The sequence below is a fragment of the Rhinopithecus bieti genome, unplaced genomic scaffold, assembly GCF_001698545.2.
Source record: "Rhinopithecus bieti isolate Rb0 unplaced genomic scaffold, ASM169854v2 scaffold_15143, whole genome shotgun sequence".
In the NCBI taxonomy this organism is placed as follows: domain Eukaryota; kingdom Metazoa; phylum Chordata; class Mammalia; order Primates; family Cercopithecidae; genus Rhinopithecus; species Rhinopithecus bieti.
Window position 1 is genome coordinate 1,817,017 of NW_016808091.1, and position 21,940 is coordinate 1,838,956.

At 38.2% G+C, this 21,940-nt stretch overlaps 1 protein-coding gene across 1 annotated transcript in view; it reads right to left on the bottom strand.

Moving 5' to 3' along the window:
• Positions 1 to 21,940, bottom strand: part of ERCC6 (ERCC excision repair 6, chromatin remodeling factor) — an 81,625-nt gene that overhangs the window by 38,210 nt on the left and 21,475 nt on the right. Inside the window, 2 exon segments of the mRNA XM_017885518.1 lie at positions 5,257 to 5,415; positions 10,591 to 10,719. Of these exon segments, the coding sequence (XP_017741007.1) occupies positions 5,257 to 5,415; positions 10,591 to 10,719 (288 nt within the window).

Consider the following 21,940-nt stretch of genomic DNA (forward strand, 5'->3'; position numbering starts at 1 on the left):
TAGATGCTGGTAATGCCAAATCTAGGTCTCCAGCCTAGATTTGGAGTTCACTATTCTGAACTCCAAGCCACCACACACTAGATATCTCACTGCCGATATCCCCATAGCACTACACACCATCCTCCCTTGCCTGGCTGTCTCCCATCCCTGTGCTTCCAAACCAATGGACAGAACTGTCTCCCACTGTCCAGGTGCCCAAATCAGAAACCTAGGCCTTATCCTTGAGCAGACCTGCTTGCTGTCCACCATGAGCAACCTACACTGAGTTCACATCATTTTTACCTCCTGAATCCTTTCAGTCACAGTGTCTCTCCGCCTACACTGTTACTATGCCAGTTCCAGCCACTCTCCTCTCTCATCTGGGTTATTGCATCTTCAAGGATGATTATTTCAAACAGTAAAATTTGAATTCCTCATCCCCTCACTTCATAGCCTCCAATGGCTGCCCACTGCTCTTGGGACAGAGATTAAACACCTGGATTTGGCCTACGAGGCAACAAAGACTGACCTCTGCTCGGCTCTCCTGCCTTACCTCTCACTGCCACTATCCTAACACTTGCTCCTGTGGCCAGCAGCCCAACAGCCTGAACAGTCTTCCCTTCCTCCAATTGACCTTCACCTTGTCGTGGTTACCCTCTTACCCCTCCAGCTACCTTCTACTCAACATTCAGATCTCTAGCTTCCTCAACAAAGCCTTTCCTGTCCCTTTCTCTGTAAACAAGTTAAGGACTCTTCCTTAGTGCACTCCACATTAACCCTGTCGTAACACAAATCACCTTTACTGTACTTGTATGAGATCCTCCCTAAACTCTGTGAGAGGAGAGAGAATCTCTTCTTCAAATGATCTCAATGCCTACCTAATGGGAAGCAATTAATGAATACTGGCTTTATTAAATTAAAACATTTTTTAAGATTGGAAGAAAATATATCAACATGCTAAAAGAGATTATTTCAGAGTTGGGGAATCATAAGTGATTTTTGTTTCCTTACTAGAGCTCAGAAATAAATGATTCCTGAACTTAAAACAATTTTTGGCTGGGTGCAGTGGCTCACGCCTGTAATCCCATCACTTTGGGAGGCCAAGGCAGGTGGATCACCTGAAGTCAGGAGTTCGAGACCAGCCTGGCCAACATGGTGAAACCCCGTCTCTACTAAAAAATACAAAAAACTAGCCGGGCGAGGTGGCGGGCGCCTGTAGTCCCAGCTACTCAGGAGGCTGAGGCAGGAGAATGGCGTGAACCCGGGAGGCAGAGCTTGCAGTGAGCTGAGATCCGGCCACTGCACTCCAGCCTGGGCGACAGAGCGAGACTCCGTCTCAAAAAAACAGAAACAAAACAAAACAAAAAACAAAAAAAAACCCCCATCTCTACCTAAACTACAAAAATTAGCCGAGTGTGGTGGTGAGTGTCTGTAATCCCAGCTGCTTGGGACGCTGAAGCATGAGAATTGCTTGAATCCGGGAGGCGGAGGTTGCAGTGAGCTGAGACTGCACCACTGCACTCCAGCCTGGGCGACGAGAGCGAGACTCTGTCTCAACACGAACAAACAAAATACAACTTTTACAAATAACTAAAGAGTAAATCATACATTGCTTGAAATATTAAAAATCATCTACTACACAACTGAAAAATAATCTGTAGTTCTATAGAAAAATAACGAAACTTTGGTCAAGCCCTAACTTAAATGAGGCCTACACTTATACTCCAACGTGACAAAATACCTATGTCTACTTTGAAACCCTCCCTGCCTCCAGCTACAGTCACCACCGTCCCTGCCCTTCAACTGGGTGGAAAGGGTCAGACTACAAGAAGCCAGAGGCTACAGGAGACTCCGACACTCTTCCTACAGAGTTTCTAAGCTATGCTCCTCACCAAGGCAGGGCCTCTCTAGGCACCCCTCGAGCTCCCTGAGGAGAGTGGGACTCTGCCCTGGCCCCTTCCGTGGCAGCAAGCCTTTCTAAAAGGATTAAATGCACCAGCTTCTTTCTGTCCTCCAAGGGGAATAAAAGAGTTATCATCAATATGCACTTAGCAGGGATTAGGAAACAACCAATCAAAAGCTGTCTAAAAGATTTTTACAACAAACTCACATTCAAATAAGCATAAATACATGTATATGTTTTTTCAGGTTATACAGTATTTTTTTCTTTTTTATAATACGCCTTCTGCAAACTGCTACATTGATGACTCACATTTTGTTATTTAAGGCTAGTATATTCTTCTGGCTGAACATCTATCTGGCATTATCATGATGCCCTTTAATTTCTGCCATTTTCCCTCTAGTAGAAAAATTTGGAGATTTTCATGCTGAGTTGAGATCTAGAAGCAGACCTAGATTGTTGCTGGACCACAGCAGGACAATCAACTCCATTAACAGTCACATCGTCAACTGAACCACCCTTTCTTAACCCCTAATTCCAGTGAGATGAACTTGAGTAATGGCTAAGTGTACTACAGTGATTAGCATCAATTATCAAACAGACTACAATTCCTTTAATCTCTGATTACCATTGATTACTTAATAAATTTAGGGCAAGCCAATAGCTCCATGGTCAAATATATCAACCTGCAAGATGGAAATCTGCTAGTCATACCCAGAACTTACCAGGAACAACAAAGTAAAATATTTATCCTTGAAAGTATTAAATTTAATAACATTATAAATTAACAAAATGATATCCAAGACTTTAAAAAATTAACTGAAGTTTGAAAAGTCAATTTATTTCCTTTTCATTGTAAGATTGAGGGGCCTATCATTATAATATGAACGGCAAAGTGAAAAGAAGGTGGCGTATCTATTATGAACGGGGAATACAGCAACCATATAGATGTTTATTAACCATATGTAATATGCTTCTCTGTCTTCTAGAAACACACATACAAAACACATTTTTAAAAAACAACAAATCAAACTTCTTTTACCATGAAGTTTCTTGGTACCACAGAGACACTGTTTCTACTTCAATGTTCATGGTCCTTAAAATTGCAACACTAAAATCATCTCAAATTAGGGCCCCTCTACAGTTTGTAAGAGTTCACAGGAAATATACATAGCCAATGAGGCAATAACAGCTCACACAGAACTTCATTTGACCTTAAGAGCTATTTTTCTGTAAGACATAAATATAGAGAACTCCCAAATTCATCTGGTTCCAGAGGAGGATGTGTTATAAAGTTGTTAGGAAGATGTGGTCCAGTCCGCCCTGGTACATATGAACGGAGGGGACCACACTCCTCTGTAAACTTCCACTCATGAGGAGCCCAGGTGTTTGTGGTGCAGCACCACATTCTCACAAGCCACTTCCACCAATACCATCTTAATAAAGACAATCTGGGATGTAGTCCAATATGCCACGTTATTTCATTATAGAGAAGAGGATATAAGCATTGATAGTTAATTGATTACAGCTGCTGTTCATTATTAGCCTTGACTTCATTCTTAGTAGGATTGTCACCACCCAAGAGAACATGTTTTAATTTTTAGATCAAAACTACACTGCAGGGATGACTTCAGGTTTCCCAGGACCCGAGCATTAGACTCCACGTAAGTTTGATGATAACAGGAAGGGAAGCAAAGAAAAGAAATGGGAAATAAGAAAATCCCAGAAACCATTTAAGGAAAGAAAGAGTCCTAGAAACTATTTGGAGGAGTTTGGGGTAGTCTAGTTACCAAAAGCACCCAATAGAGTTGCAGAAAACAAGCCAACCAAAGAGCTTATTTGAAACAGAAAAAGCATTTTATTTGAAACAGAAAAAGCATATTAAAAAAATAAAGTCATAGATAAGACAACACTAAATGCCCACTTTCAACTTCAACTTTTCCTTAGATCTGGAATGTTTTCACATGCTTCCAAGCAAAATGTAATAGAATTCTCATATTTTGAAAAGATCCCCTGCTTCAATATAACTTCCTTGTAACAACAACAACAAAACGTTTAGCATTTAAAAATCTCCAAGTGTTTTCTTCCCCTTCCTACATCTATATAAATGCAACTGGGGTTCTAAAATATTCTAAAACTCCAAACACTCCTCACAGAAGTATTGATCTGCTAACTTAACGAAAAGAGTAAGAAATAAAAACAAAACACTAAACTCTGGAGACTAAAGAAACATGATCTTGACTCAGTTTATGGTTCATATTTGGCTCTCTACTAAGCATTTTGCTGCTGATGAGCTGGAGTGTAGGAAGAACTTTGGGCACTTGCTGACTTCAGGCACACTGACACTATTGTAAAGGTTATCTCCAAATCATATGTAGTGAGTGTCTGAGGTTTCCAGGGCACACCCCTCTAGCAAATACCTTGCTCTTACTCTTTACATAAGCCCTGAAACACAAGGAGCTTGGACTTATCTGGGTTCAATATGATGAAATATCCTACATAATTTACCTACCAATATTTTTACCAATACCGATTTCTGTAAAGTCAATTTACAGTTTAAATATGGAAGTGCTCATAGTACTTTCTTTCAAAATAAAGTATTTCAGTCCTACCACACCAAATAGATTAAATGCTTATTCTTCTGGAATACAAAAGCCTTAATAGTTTATTTAAATTTCTAAAGAGAAGAAAGATTAACATCTAAACATAGTTTTCTACCATTTTAGGTAGTCACTTAGGTTTTGGCCTTAGAATTTATTACATAAAGTTCACAGATTGGGAAAGGCAGAAAGCACAGGGATCAGAGAAGTAACTTCATTCAAAAACAAAAGAGAGAGCAAGCTATCTAGAAATGCTATCATGCACACTCATTATAAAGGAAATTAGGGAGAATGGCTTCTTCAAAGCTCCAACTCTCCCCATGAATAGACTTTGTACTTACTGTAATGCTCACCTGGTCTCCTGCCAGAACAACTATTTTAATGCAAAATTTAATAAATGGAACTAAAGGTATTATGTCTAATTTAAAATTCCATATTGTGTAAACTATTGATATTAACATAATTGAGTTTGTAAACAATCCATTTGTAGAAGCTAACCTTAGACATCGTATTGACCCAAAATATCTAGTGGGGCTCATCTGCAAAATGAAGCATCAATGCCTGGAATTCATTAAAAGTGTTACATGTTTAATTTCTCCTGCCCTACAGCTCCATTGTCTCGTAAAATTTTTCCTTTGATGTCCCCCACTAAAAGAATTAAAGGAATATTGTAATTGAAATATCATCAATAATTCAAAAGACCCTCCTCCACAGCAATACATCTGATGAAATATTAATTGAGCTCCACAGACTGACAGTCTGCAGAGGAGCACTTGCCTGTAATTTGAACCACGCGTCCTGATCTTGCTGTAGCTCAGACCTGCCAAGAAGGCAATTATCTGGATGGTCTTGCCCAATCCCATTTCGTCTCCCAGAATTCCTCCTGCCTGCTGGCAGTGCAATTCCCACAGCCACCTAACACCTGTCTGCTGGTACCTACAACAACAAACACCAACAAGAAAAGAGAAAATGGCAAATGGTGGATAATACAGATCATAACAGAAAGTACTCATGAATTAATCATTTGGCTAGGTTCTAGTACCAGTCAGAGAAACATGCGGGATGTGTGTTTTACATGAGTATTATATTTATAAGGTCATACATTTTTGATCACCTAGGCATAAAATCACAAATTTTTCTTTACAAAACGTTAACACATTTCTAATTAAACTGATAGATGGGGTAATTAGAGACTATTTCCTTTGTTTTCAACATTAGAAATAGCTTCCTAAACAAGCATAAACTTACTATTTTTTACTCACTTTCTGGGGAAAACTCCCAAACATTTTCATAAAGTTCCATTAATTTTCTACAAAAAAGAGGCACTAATGTTTATTTTCAATCTGAATAGCTTCAAAAAAGCCTGACAGAGAACACCACAACCTACAGCTTATACTGTTGAAAAGTCACTTGGTAATCATATTATCTTTTAATAGAAAAAACTAAATTTTAAGGCCATAAACAAGTCTGAATAATAGGGCTGCTCTCAAAATTAGGACATAACAGATGATTCTGTCATAGCAGATGCAAAAAAGAACAGTTTAAAGACTCAACAATACAAAAGGTCTTTTTAATATTTCAAAGCAGAAATTGATTAAGGGAGTTTACTATAGGTACAAAAAGATCATAGCTATTAAGATTTTAAATAAGGAATACGGGCCAAAGAGAAATAATTTAAACCACCCCCCGCCCCGCAAAAGTAGAAGTTGATATTTTCTTTCTCCATCAATGATATGTTTAATCTAAAACCTAAAATAAAGTTAAAAAAAGAAAATACAAAAAAATTTACCGAGAGTGGAAGAAACACTTAACAACAGGGAATGGTATGAAGATTATATCCCAAGTTACAAAATCTAAAGCAAATACCACTTGAATTAAAAGATGATGCGTTAGATGAGGTGGCTCATGCCTGTAAATCCCAACACTTTGGGAAGCCGAGGCTGGAGGATCACTTAAGCTCAGGAGTTCAAGACCAGCCTGGGCAACATAGTGAGACCTCATCTCTACCAGAAAAAAAAAAAAATTAGCCTGGAGTGGTGGCACATGCCTGTGGTCCCAGCTACTTAGGAGGCTAAGGTGAGAGGACTGCTTGAGCCATGAAGGATGAGACTACAGTGAACCATGATTGCACCACCGGATTCCAAACTGGGCAACAGAGTGAGATCCCATCTCTAATAAATAAATAAAAAGATGATGCAAGATAAAGGATTTTTTTTTTCAAAGAAAACATCAAGGCTAATGGGCTACCCATTTTAAAAGAAGATGGTTTTGTTGTTTTGTTGCCCAAATATTTACTATCTGGTACCTGGTATGTCTACCTAAAATCTCATTTTGGACTTCAGCTCATTTAACTGGTTTTATTTAATCTCCTCTTGGTAAATATATCATAATTAACTTTCTCCCAGTATTTTGCAAAGCAATTCTAGAAGTCTGACTCTAGCTGTTCCATTATTACCTATTACATAATGAAAACTCTGAATGAGAATTTTGCTGCTTATTAAGTTTGCTAATTATAATACACACACTGGATATGCACCTTGGAGAAAAGGACTAAAAATCAAAACATGATGAAGTCTAGTACAGATACAAGATCGTTCAATTTGGGAAGAAGGACAAATTCCAAAAATATGTGGTATATAATCAGAGAATAATGGCTACCACTTAAGGAGCTGGCTGCTGAGGAGGCACAGGCCAGGTGGTTTGGACACAGCCTCACAATCAACCTGCACAAAGGAGATTATCAGCACACTTTACCACTAAGAAACAAAAGCTCAGAATGGTTAAGTAACGTGCCAAAGGTCACATTGCTAGAAAAAAATGAGCAAGCCAGAGCTGAAATCCAGAACTGTACGTTTCCAAAGTGATTCTGGAAATGATCTAGACCAATAGCTGTCAGCCAGGGGTAATTTTTCTCCCTATGGGACATTTGGCAATGTCTAAAGACATTTTTGTTACAACTGGAGAAGTGCAATAGTAGAGGCCAGAGAAGCTGCTCAATATCTGATACTGCACAGGACAGTCCCCACAGCAACAAATTATTTAGCCCTAGACGTCAATTGTGTCAAGGTCGAGAAACCCTGATTTAGAACAAAAGTTGGTTCATGAACTGGCTACACTAGAATAATCTCAACTTTTGAAAAAGACATACTGCAAAAAGCTCTCCAAAAAAACTGATGTGCAATTAGTTTCCAGAATCACTAAATTCTAGTCAATTGACCTCTTTTTGATGAGATACAGAACCACCATGGGACCAGCTCCTCCAGTCAGGGAACAAAATCTCCCAGTGATTATTCTAGTGTATTATTCCTACACCACACTGCCTCCATCCTACATGAGTCCAACAACTCTTTTTGCTTGGGGCTCATCAACTTAATTAAAGTGGGAGAGTATGGAGAGGAGCAATTGAGAAATTATTAAAGGAATGGTAAATAGCATAGGATCCCTGAGAGGGGATCTCTCAGAAGGAATCTGAGAGGGGGTTAAGACAACTAGATCCTGTACAGCCCAGGAGAGGCAGCATACAATGTGCTGGATGTTTCCTCATCTACAAATCTAATCTTTGAGGGCTTTCAAACAGCATGTGAATGTGTTTACAAGAAGATGAACAGCACTAAGAAAATGACATTAAAAAAAATATCTTACTAGGCGACATGTAAGTCGTATCTCCAGCAGGATCCCTAACAACTAGGGATAGTTACAAAGATAGCAAAGAGTGGCTCTTTCTTTCCACACAACACATGAAGGCCCTCAGATGGTATTTAAAGGAAATTCACTTGCAGATTAAAAGCACTAGCCATACAGCTGGTAGATGGTATACATAGCTGGTATTGCGAGATGAGGAGTAAGCGGCCTGACTCAGGCTTCAGCTGTGCCACTAACTGACTTTGGTTTTACTGCTTTACCTTCCTAATAATAAACAGTGTAAACCAATTACATAGTTTAAATAAAAACATACTATAGAATCTAGTTTTCAAAATTTTGAAAGGCATATGAAAATTACTTTTAGGGACAGTTAAAGATTTTTGTAAATATACAACATAAAAAAATTTATTCTGCTATCCCTTGAGACTGAGGCATCACTATGTGACCACAGATAATTGGTGTGCACTGGCATTGCCACACTAACCCAAGATTGCATTTACTAGTGTGGCTGAAGGTAAGCTCAAAAGATTGAAGTTTGTCATTTGACTGCTAAATTAGATAGAAAAATGTACTTGCTGGGCAAACTTTCAAAACAGAAATTTAAGTGTTAAACATTATCTTGCAGAAAATAGTACTTAAATGGCTAATTGTACCTTCTGACTCCCTTGTGTGCAACTCTATACCCTGTTAATTCAATTCCATAGAATGCAGTAAATACAGTAAAAAATATATCTACAGTTTAAAATTAAATTGGCCCCGCTAAAATGTAATCGTAAAAGAAAAATGAAGACTATCGATCCTGTTATTTTTTTTTCATACAGCAAAAGAAAATGAACAGAAGTTTTATGACATTTACAAAATATTTAAAATCCTGTTTTTGCACAGATTAAAAAACACAATACTTTCCAGGAATGTGCAATTAAGACTAATTTTTAAAAAACAAATATTATTTATATTAACTACTATAGAGTTTTGTCAATACACTGAATCCTAAATACTTTTAGTAAGCAAAGTTTAGTTCTATTAATTGTGAAATATCTTTGCTAGAAAATCTGACATTTATACAAAAATGCAGACTCAACTTAATCCTTGAGGATATTTGCCAAATCACTTACTACACATACACAGAAGCATCCTGTCTTTTTTAAATCAATTTAATCTATAATTTGGGTATTCCTTTTGCTAGTACAACACTGATGGTATTTGGCTTGTTTCTTAATAAACAATCACTTTAGAGAAAACAAAAAGAGTTGCCAATAAATGTGGCCTTTATTTACCTTTCCATAGTTAATTTTCATTTGGGAGAAGCAATAAACAAAGCAACTACCTCTCTGCAAATATTACTACAGATTCGGATTTCAACTTCTGCATGGCTGTTCCTCTGTCCAGTTAAAGCAATCACATCAAGTCACTTCACATCTTCAGAGTTTGGCTTTCTATAATGTTTAGTGGGATAAAATAACTACTCTTCTCTCTCCACTTCCCCATGGAGAGAAAAATTAAAACTGTAATATAAGCTCTTTGGGAGAAAATATAAAGAGCATGCTGTTTTTAAGTAGACGTCTTCCACAAGTTTAGGGCATGGCTGACAACTGAATCTATAAAGGAGACTAAACTTAATCATCTCAAAGAAAGAACTTTGCATCCTGCTCCCAACTACAAATTGATTACACAAAAGAGACAGAAAGAAGCTATGTAATGGTTTAACTTCCTATATGCATCTAAGAAGGCTTCCTAAATTATCTTGTTAAGTAAATCCCAGGAGTGATGAGACTGAAAATGTTCCTCAGTATTTACATTCATCACGGGAGACCGGCCAGCCCTTAGAGATGACATGCACGCATCTATCAGGCAGCATCCGGTCATCTCCAGTGCTTGGCCACTGACACATGAAACCTGGCTTCAGATAGCAACTTAATCGTCAAGGTGTTGCCCATATCTTCTCTTTTGGCATTAGAATGACATCCTACATAAAATATTCAGATGCACATTTGGTCAGCTCAAAAACATTATACCCTCAGGTACAATATAAGACACTCAAAACATCTCAAAAGTTTTTTATTCCCACATGTAAGAAAAAAAAATCCTTCCCAATATTGATTTTAATATGCAACTCTTCCTATTAATCTGATTTTAAGAAATTAGGAGTCTGGCACCTTAAAATTACTAAGAACAAAAAATTATTCAACATAGATGGCTTTTAAATGTGTTGCTTTTAGTCTGCTGAGACAGGTCCATATAGATTCATCAGTTTACAAACATACCCAATGTACACTTTAGTCAATTTATTATCATCCAATTTTAATGAACAGCACGTGGCTATAATTTCATTTGACAGTATCTGTTTTTGCAATAAATTGCTGCAAGTACCTTCAGGGCCCACAGGTAACTACTATGTAATTCCTAAAATGTTAATTTGTACATAATGGCTTGACAGCAAATAGAAAGGAAAGAACACATGGTACATACTTAAAAAGCTTTTTGAACAGAAAACCTGGCACTTTAAAACCTTCATCAAATTCAGCATCGCTTTCCTCAGAATCGTCCTCCAGCTTCAGACGTTTCTCTTTGTCCTGCAGTCTCAGTTTATTCCATCTCCTACCATAAAAATAAAAACCGTATTTCCATTATTTTGATCACAAGATAGATTTAAAAAGATAGCTCCTGATAATGTACAAGAAAAAACAGGCAAATTAGAATGGTCTCTTAGGTTAATGCTGCCATTATTACCCAAAACATGGATATTCAAAGAGGAAAAAAAATTCTTCTCTCCAGCCATCTCAATTCATTTCTTATGTAAATTATTACAGCTGCTCTAGAAATATTTCTTTAAGGTCTCATTTCATTATCAAAACTACTTTCTCCTCTTCTGGCATACCCTAAGGGAAAATTTCTCTGTTAGTTCGTAATACATGAAATTAGTTCTAGAAAAGATTCAGTAAAAATTTCAATATAATTGAGTGTCTTCACAACAGCAATACTATGTAACAAAAAATAGATTTTATTTATAATTACTGTTTCTGTGCTAAAGATATGATAATCACAGCATAAAACAACAAAGTACCTTAAACATAAAGCAAATTTTGGGTCAAAAATCACTGAATCAGGTTCACATTACTGATTACTTAACTGGGGGAAGAGGCATCAGCAATATATAAGCACTGATAGTGCTACCACTCAAAAATATGTGTTCACTGAATAAAATCTAAGTTACAAATTTAGTAATATACTTTCAGATATAAAATAAGGCGAAGACTTGTATTTCACAAGGAAATATATTTCATCTAAATATCTGAAAGTCTTAGCAACACACCAAGGTTATGGAGAAGGTGCACCCATTTAACAAGACTAATTTTGCATTTATATAACTATAATGGACCCTAGTTGTCATGAGTGGGAAAAAAAAAAAGCCTCAAATTCTATTCACTTTCAAAATAAAAAGATGACTTTTTTCATTTGGCATGGTGCAACTGATGCTCTGAATTTCACAAAATGGTGGAAATGGAATAAAACAATACTACAGAGAAATGCTTTCAAACTATAATAAAAAAAAAACTCACAGGAAGTAAGAGCAGCAACACATATACAGCATTTATCTGCCACTGACTATGCAAGAGTAAGAGAGAATGTCTGAGGCAAGGCAAGGGAAAATGAAAGGGCAATACTACACATGCTGCCTGGCCAGAGGTATGGTGTGTTGTCCACTACAAAACCAGCACAGAGCCCAATACTAGTATCTGAGTAGCTGCTGGTGGGCCTTAAAGCACATCCTCTGATAAACCCTTGCCTTGTTGAAAATTTCAACTCTTCAAGGTAACAAAAGGAAGGGCTAGCTAAAATTTACTTGTGATCAATAAGAACTGGTGATCTGAAATTGCACTGCACGGTAGTAAAGGACCTATAAATAAGATCAATGAAGTACTGTTGGTCATTTCCAGAGAAGAACAGCAAATGGAAGAGGCAGTATATGGCCAAGTCAAGGAAATAGCTATCATCTGACAATAGTTTAATAAGTGATACTCTTTTTATATAAAAACTTAATGTCCTTTTGTGCTTAACTTCTAAAGGCAATCTCTTCTTCTCCACTGGTATTTTTCTTCCTTAAAAATTATCACCGTGCAATGGACAAAATGAAGTATCTCTAGGTGGTTGTGAGTCTTCTGGGTTTCATGTTATTTACAAATTTAGTTAAATGCAATGGTGTACAACAACCGTTCTTGACAGAGAGCAATTCTGTCCCTTCAACCCCACCCTGGGGTAATCTGACAATGCCTGGAGATATGATATTCTTGGTTGTTACAACTGTGGAAGGAGTCGGGAGGATATACTACTACTGGCATCTTGCATGTGAGTCCAGGTATGCTGCTAAACATCCTACAGCACACAGGACAGCCCCCAAATCCCCCAGTAAAAAGTTATCAAGTCTCAAATGTCAATAATGTCAAAGCCAAGAAGCCCTGACATATAGGTATCCCTTACTATCAAAACTTAGAAACTGAACAGATATACTTTCCTGATACACATATCTGAATTCTTGCTACTCACTCTGTAATTCAGCAATCGAGCAGTTTACATAATGAGAGAGTCCTCAGTATCAAAACTATGAACTCAGAGTCAAACTTCTGCATAACAAAGGATACTTGTATTTAGTAAACTTGTGGATAACATAAACCTTGGAAGAATCACAGCCACTTAAACATACTTCACTTTGCAATTTCTCCAAGATAATTTTACAGAAGGAGAAATAAAAACACCAGAATATATTGCCTTTAGAAGTCTGGCACAATAAGGTCATTAAATATTTTACATACAGGGTATCACTTTTTAAACTTCATTGATATATGATGACCATTTCCTTAGACCTAGCCAGTCGATCTTTGTGGCTGTTAAATTTCCCACCACATCACTCTGCATCGACAAGATTCAGCTTCCTCCCCCTCCCTCCCTCCTAAAATATATAGGCATCTTGTCACCACAGAACTCAGCACCTAGGAAACCACATAAGCCACTACAGAAACGATTGTATTCTAGTGCCTTCCGCTTCATAAAGAACGATGAAAAGGGCCAAACATTTATTCAGTTTGGCTAAAGGATGACTAAAAGTGGTGGGGAAAATCATTATTGCCTACAAGTATTTGTATCATTGTGAAGACAAATCGCCCCAGTAGAATTATACACATATTAAAGACAGAAAATACCATGGTTATAAAACCACACGCATACAGAGAGGCGAAGAGATTCTTCTGTTACATAAGCAATACTTCTTCATGTGACTTATAGCCAAAATAGACCTGACCATCTGATAAGGGTCCACTGAAGCAGCACAGCTGAAGGTGGGGCCGACAAGTATACCACAGCGCACTAGGGTAAGGGGGAGAACCAAGTTCATCTGCACATACACAGAAACATGCCTTCCCCATCCCAGATGCTGCCAAGAGACTTTAAGGTGCTCTCTTTAACATGTCTAACCAGCCTGTCCTGTAGTCTGGCAGGCTGAGCAGTCTGTCTGGCCAGCAGATGTAAAGGATGCAGAAGTGCAGGCCCAGGCACAAAAGTCTGAGCTCAGACTGGCTGTAGTCAAATCCTGGTGCCATTTACTAGCTCATGAACCCTCAGCAAGTAACTTAACTTCGTCAGCATCTAAGTTTCCTCCACTGTGAGATGGGGAGAACAGCAGCACCTACTTCACTGGGTTCTGGGAAGGATTAAATAAGGTGTCGCATATAAAGCACCTTAGCACAGAACCTAGATTAGGAAGTGCTTAATAAACTGATATAGTATTATATATAACCACACACATTTTCTGAAATCCTCACGACAACCCTGCAGCAGATATTATTATTATGTTCACTGAAAGAAGAGAAAACAGGTTACATATGTGGTCCAATACAATGTGCATATTGCAATGTACTCTGTTTAACAGAACTATCTGAACATGTATACCTGAACAGAAACTGTGATAGCTCATCAAATGGATGCTCAGTAAATTATTATGAATAATGTGTTCACCATAGGAGTAAAGACACCTAGTCTTCAGATGGTACCTGTTGGAATATCTTAATTTAAAAATTCTGTCACAAATTTGTAAATAGTAAACCGCCATTAAGTATGGCAGTCCTTTACGTGATAGTAACAAAAATAGATACAGATTGACTTAAAATTGGTAGGGAGTGGGTAAGAATTAAGATCTGCGCCAAGTAAGCTGAAATCTTAAAAATTAGAAATGACCTTAAAATGTCTAAATTCTGTTATTTCAATAAGTAGACCAGTTAACTGAGAAAAAGCAGAAGGGAGCAGTAAATAGTCCAATATTTACCCTTTTAGAAAACAAATAACTTTTTCATGTTCTCCATTCTCTCATTTTAAAAAATCCACACACGTAATAGTCACAGCTGCAGCCACATAAAACGAAGTGGTAGGCATGGTGTTCACTGGCTGTGTTTCTAGCTCCTCACACAACTGCCAGATTCAGCCTGCTGTCAACTCCACTGGCAGCCAATTACAAGAGAAGCTGGGAACAAACATAAACCTAAAATTCCAGTCAGATGCAGACAGAGAAAACACTCCCTGGTTTCCCTACATTCATGCAGGAATGAGAATCTGGCCCAGGCTGTGAGGCCTGGGGCTGAGACTGCAATAATCATCTGTCAGAAGCAACTCAGACCCAGCACAACCAGTTGAACAATACTAGGAACAATGCTTCCTCCAGTTGTAACCTATTAGGGTGCCTTGTCAATGGAACCCTGAAAGCTAGTTACTGTCATTTAATTTATTTTAGAAGAATTTTCAGCATTCTGAGGATGTTCAAAGTAAGTAAGTGGAAAGACACAGCTAGCTACCACTGTGCCATACCATGTATGCAGCCTCCTCATCTCTGTGCACCTGCATTCCTGTACTGTCCCCAAATCCTTCCCCTAACACACATATCCACACATTCAGCAGACCTTTCATACCCTCACTCACGCAGCACCTCCACTCATAGAAACCTCCCATGACCAGCCAGACTTAGGCGTCCTGTCTTCTAAGGGCCCTCCCAATTCCGTGACATCTTGGACACACCTGGGATCTCTACTACAGTGCCCATCAAGTGTAGCATACTGTGAAATCCATACCAGTGTCCTCCACTGGACTGGAAGCCACCTGGGGACAGACACTGTCTTAGCCATTTTTATAGCACTAGAGACTGGTATAATGCCTCCTCATGGCAGGCAGTAAGTGCTGAATGAATGAATGAAGTTCATAATTGGGTTAGGGAAAAGGAAGACACAGAAAGCATGGCTTGAAAATGGTCAAAAGGGGTCATCCAGAAATGGGTTCTGGAAACTTTCTGTTCTATCTCATTTAGAGCCTACCTCTTGCTGCATTTCCTACTCCTTCTACCCATATGACTTTAAAGCACTGCTCCTAGCTCTGTCCACTGGATAAAAATGGTTAAGGTTCACTACAAAAAAATGAACCATAACGAGGGTGGCTGCAACATCAGAGTTCTTAATTTAGAATCTTATAACAAAAAAAAAAGAGATAAGGAGAAGGAAAGCTCATTATTTTGAACAATAAAAAGGTAAATAAATAAAAAATTGTGTGATATAAGTCTGAGCTCCATTGTTTGGGTTCATCATCAGCAGGTGACGGTAAGGAGCCTGGTTTCTGCACGCCAGCTGACAGGAAGAACCAGGAGCCCTGAGTTTGGTCCCAAGCTTCCCCAGGACCAGGTGGGAAAGGCTGGGCAAAAGAAGCACCTTCTTATGAAAGAATTCTTATGACAGGAAAAAAGTCTACCCTTAAACTGTATTTACATTATTAGGAAGGAAATAGTGTTTTTGATGTTCCTACTTTCATTTGTTTCTTTAATATATACATGTAAAAGTCACAGCTGCACCCAAATAAAACAAAGTTAAGTGTGTTGTTCATCTTATTTTTTTCTTTTTCTTTTTTTTGAGACAAAGTCTCACTCTGTCACCTCAGCTGGAGGGCGGTGGCGCGATCTCAGCTCACTGCAACTTCCACTTTCCAGATTCAAGCAATCCTTGTGCCTCAGCCTCCAGAGTAGCTAGGACTACAGGCGTGCACCACCATGTCCGGCTGATTTTTGTATTTTTTGGTGTAGATGGGGTTTTGCCATGTCGGCCAAGCTGGTCTCAAACTGACCTCAAGTGATCTGCCTGCCTTGCCTTCCAAAGTGCTAGGATTGCAGGCGTTAGCCAACATTCCCGACCCATCAAGGCATTTTCTAACTCCTAAAGCCCCTGTCGGGCTCCAGTGGTGGCCACTAGAGGAGAACCCAGCAACAGACACAGATTTAAGATAATCACAGATAAGTGAAAACTAAATGTAGGCAAAAGAGGTGCATTACAGGCCTTTAACTAGTAAGGGGAGGCCTGAACTGTAGAAAACATAATGTAACGTTATTGAATCTGCCTCCTCCACCACAAAATGAGCCAAATAATGACTTTTTATGAGGACTAAATGAAATAATGTATGTACATTATACTTTTGACTACATAAATTTCAGATGCTGTAACAGTTGGCAGATTACACAAAAAGATTGAGAAATTTTAATTAATTGCAGGTTAAATGGGAATAAAAAATAGCAAATGTCAAAACACCTATTGCAATCTTAGGCCAGCAGCAGCTCAGTTCAACCCCCAAGCATAGAAGACTGTCATGCTAGTTCACTCCATACTGGTCAGTCAAGATCGGCAGGACATTCCAGTCAGGACATCCTATCATCCAGGACAGCAAGGAGGCTGGAAATCAAGCCAAAAGAGAAGACACAGAAGAGGTACAAGAGAAGAATCTGGTACATCTACCTCAGAATACAACTGTGAGAAACCACACCACAATCTTGACCTAACTACACTTAGAACCAAGGGGCATGGTGCACGGTTTGTCCCCTAGACAGATGTCTAGTGCCCCCTAGTGTGTTCAAAGGAGAAATAATTATATTTCTTCCCAATATTGATACCGTACTTATATTTTTATAGATATTTTATCATTAAGTGGGCCTTAAGCTTATTTTTAAAAATGTATAAAAGGTACCAAAAGCATAACATCAATAAAACAAAGTTTGTAACAGTTAATGATTTTGCTATGCCTATGATAGGTTGAACAGTCCTTATCCAAAATGCTTGGGACAAGAAGTGTTTTGGATTTTGGAATATTTGTGTGTATACACAATGAGATATGTTGGGATGGGACCCAAGACTAAACATGAATTCATTTATGTTTCATATTCATTCATTATGTTTCATAACTTATACACACAGACTGAAGGTAATGTTATACAGTATTTTGTGCATGAAACAAAGTTTTGACTGTGTTTTGACTGAGACCCAACATATGAGGTCAAATATGGAATTTTCCACTTGTGGCATCAGGTTGCTAAAACATTTTCAGATTTTGGATTTTCAGACTAGGGATGTCAACCTGTGCTATCAATTGTTAAACTGCCTTTACTTGTGAAAGGTCACATTTTCATATCAGTATTTATATACTCTCCTTCATGGTTCTCACAGACCCTCATTTCAAGCATCTTACTGCCTTGGTGGAATCTATCATAACTTTTAGCTAGTGGGCGTGTAACAAGAATAGCTAATATTTACTGAGTGCCTGATGTATGCCAAATATCTTACACATATCATCACCCATGAAGAAGGTACTGCTGTGATCCCCATCTTACCCCATCTTGTGAGTGGACAAACAAGACCTCAGAGCTATCCGGCAAGGCTCTGGCACTCACTCCATGGCCCGTGGTGTCTAACTCGTATGCTATATACTGCCTCCTTAAGGAAAGTCAGCTAGCTCTGGACAAGTTTTGTTTTGAGATTACATATATACACATACGTACATATTTTTTAATTAGGTCAGAAAACAGAAGTAATTATGACTGATAGTGATACTGGGCACTGGGCACTATTTTAAGTATTTCACATTTATTAATTCATTTAATCTTTACAACCTAATGAGGAAGATACTGTATGTATGAGTCCATTTTCACACTGCTATAAAGAAATACCCGAGCACAGTTCGGCATGGCTGGGGAGGCCTCAGGAAACTTACAATCATGGTGGAAGGTGAAGGGCACCTTCTTCACAAGGTGGCAGGAAGAAGTGAGTGTAAACACAGGAAAAACTCCCACTTTTAAAACCATAAGCTCTCATAAAAACTAACTGTCGTGAAAACAGCATGGGGAAACTGCCCCATTATCCAGTCACTTCCCATCAGGTTTCTCCCTTGACACGTGGGGATTACAATTCAAGATGAGATTTGCGTGGGGACAGAAAGCCAAACCATATCAATACTATTGTTATTGTTATTCTCTCTCTCTCTCTCTTTTTTTTTTTTTAACAGTTAAAGCAGACAGGGAGAAAGAAAGGAAGCTGTCCAAGATTACCAATGAGTTAAAGAAAAGATTCAAACCCAGATAATCAGGTTCTAGAGTCTATATTTCTATCTGTTACATAATACTGTCTTCAAAAAGTATTTTCCAAACTCCCTAGTACCACTCCTTTTCTCACAGTGCCAGAGGAAGGGTCCTCTTTAACTGCCACAGAACGAAAGCAATTGCACAAGAACAAACCAAATTCTAAAACTTCAAACCATATGTTGTCTTAAAAAATATCAGGACTAAGGTTTAAAGAAGGGAAAGACTGCCTTCATTTTTGTACAATAACATGATTCCTTCCTCACCTTAATACTGTGCAAGGTAAGTCAAAACTCACTTTTCACTACACCCCTGCAAACTCTTCCAAGTAACAGTAAAATCAGTTTACCACTTCTTCGAACTATATATAATCTAGGCTGAACAATCATGTAATATACATTTTATACTAAACAAATCAATGTACACAAATGCCCATATCAACACACAAAAAGGACAGAATACACATATTAATGGGAATTGTCAAATATTAGTAGCCCAAGATCATACTAATAAAACATGCTGTCTCCAAAACTTCAAGGAAGTCACCTATCGTGGTGCTCAAATTTCAAAACACATCTTATTGCTCTTCTGTAATATTTTTATGTTGCAAGGGTCACTGTACACAGAGCAGTTTAAATCTGCACTGTTTGTAAGGAAAAAGCTGTGTATCAACACAGTTAAATCATTCTTAATAGAGTGACATTTCAACCTCAGGATCATTCTCTACCTATTGCAATATCCATTTAAGAAATCCAACAACAGAGGCACAATGAGTACAATTTGATTTTTAAAAATATATTCAGGCACCAAGCTGGGTATTTAATATAGTTTGCATTCTGTAGTATGATAGGCTTTCTATTTCAGACAGCTAAGAATCCCTTACCGATTAGTCTAATTTGCTAAATTGAGATACTTGGTGTTTTACTTTTCTTATCTGCCTTTTTATGGTCTATCTGGGTAAACTTAATTGGCACATCTGAGCAGATGAAATACCCCAGTTAGGAGTGCAGATCTCATGGAGTAAATTAAGACTGATGCAGACAATTATGCCCAGAGCCAAAAATGAAAGGTGTGCAGAGCAGGAAGCAAAATTAGTCTTCATTTGTGTCTCAGCTTTGTTATTTAAAAGAAGCCAATGTGCTCTCTAAGAAAACATCTTTAACCCATTTATGTCTAAGGTTACAATTTTTTGAATTTTTGCATTAAATTCATATGTTACCTAGAAAAATTCAAGGAACAAAAATTTGAAGATAAAAAAATTTATTATGTTCCATTGTTACGTGACGTTCCAAAATTGGAACACTAGGCAAAACCACTGTACATAATGTATAAAATTATGTTTCTTGTCTCAGGAGGTGGTGACACCTGCTATTCAGTGTGATATTCAATGGAACACTTCACATGTAAGGCAACACCACATTTTTCACATCGAAAAGTGGTGTTCTTATGACATTCAGCGCACCGCGTTTGCTTTCCCTGTTTGACTATCACATGATTTATGCCATCATAACGGGAGTCAATGTTACGCTTCTGAGGTCTTCCTTTTTGGCCAGGTTCTGGAGGATGACCATGGGTCTCCAGATAATGGCATACCACACGTCGACGAAACTCCAGAAAATCCACTGGTTTCTCATCATATGTTTTATGCAATTGCCAAGCATTTTGTAAGACCAATTCGAAACAGAACAAAAGAGGGCTTGAATACCATTTCTTTCCACGGATTGAGGCCCGATACTTATCAATGTTTTCATCAGCTCTGTCTACGCCTCCCATGAATTGGTTATACACTTTGATGATGTTTGGCTGCTGAACTTGGATCTTCTTTTTCAATTTCTGGGAATAACGACTGACAAGACACAGGGGATGGATACCAGCACCAGATGAGGCAACAGTGACAACACTGTTATCATTCCATCTGCAGACAATATTGCCTTTGCCATCAATTCGATAATCAAATGTGCCTCTTTCTTTTTTCTTTAAAGCTACATCTGATTCCAATGGAACTTTGTCAATGTGATCCTTTCTCACTGTACCTGTTGCCTGATGTCCCATTGAACTGAGCTTATCAAGAAGTGCAATACTGGTGAAAAAGTTATTGAATACAAAATGGTATTGTCCAGGGTGTGCCTCTGTAAGTGCCTCACTAAACTGAAGGACAAGTGACGCACCAACACCATATTCCTCATGTTTAGTATTTGGGTTTTTACCCTGATACGGCTGAAACCAGCAAATGTAGCCCAGACAGGTGGCACCACACCAAAACTTATAGCCAAACCGAATGGGCTTTCCCCGAATAAACTGTTTGCACCCATGACGACCAAAATAAGGAACCATGAATTCATCAAAGCTGAAATAGGTTTCATTTGGAACAAATTTCATGCATCTCTCATTGAGTTTGCTTATGAGAGGTCGCAATTTGGAAAATTTGTCCACTGGATCCAAATTTGCATTGTCAGCAACATGCAAATTAGAAAATATAGTTTCAAATCGGTCACGTCTCATGGCAGCACTAACCAGTACATTATGCACATCTGTTCTTTGTTCCCAAAACATACGCCTTCTAGGAACTGAAACATAACCACTCAGAAAAATAATTCCCAGAAAACATTTGAATTCAGAGCTAGTCAAGCCAAGATGTACACCTTTACTGTGAGCATATAAGTTGGAGTACTTGACAATGAGTTCAATGACCTCGTCATCAAGAAAAAGTTCAAGAATTTCTGTGGGAGTTCTCATTTCGGTGAAGAAATCGTTTGGTGGTGCTGTAACTCTACCTGCTACAGGTTGTACGGTTAGGTCAGCTTTTTTCCATTTGCAAACAATTTTTGTCATTTTCCTCCTCCTTGATGGTGGAGGTTGCTGCACAGTAGACATAGATGGAACTTCGTCAGGAGAGTCATCTTTAGGTGCGTATGAGGGATCATCTGAGTCAGACTCAGCATCAGAGCCATCTTGAATAAGATACGCAGCTGTGTGCAACAAAGAACCTGGCAGATTATTTATTGTTCCACCTTCTTCATCTCCTGATTCCTCATCAGAAACAGGTGCTGTAGCATTTTCAGGTGGTTGTATCACTATAGCACTTGCTTCTATGCTGTCATCTGTCTCTAAAAGGTCAGTTATTTCATGTAAACTTAGTGTTCGAGGCATCTTGGGACTAAAACGGAAAAAAGGTATTATTAGTCCTAGTGGTAGTGGTTTTGCCTAGTGTTCCAAAAATGGAACATGAAAAATGCCAAACCCATAACTAATGCAACAATAATACTTTCTGTATTTTATTTTTACCACACAATAGCATAACTAATAGAGAAGTTATTTTTTAAAAATTACTAGTATAGGATGTAGTGCAATAAAGTTATATGTACCTGTCTTTGGATACTTTCTCAAAAATGTTTC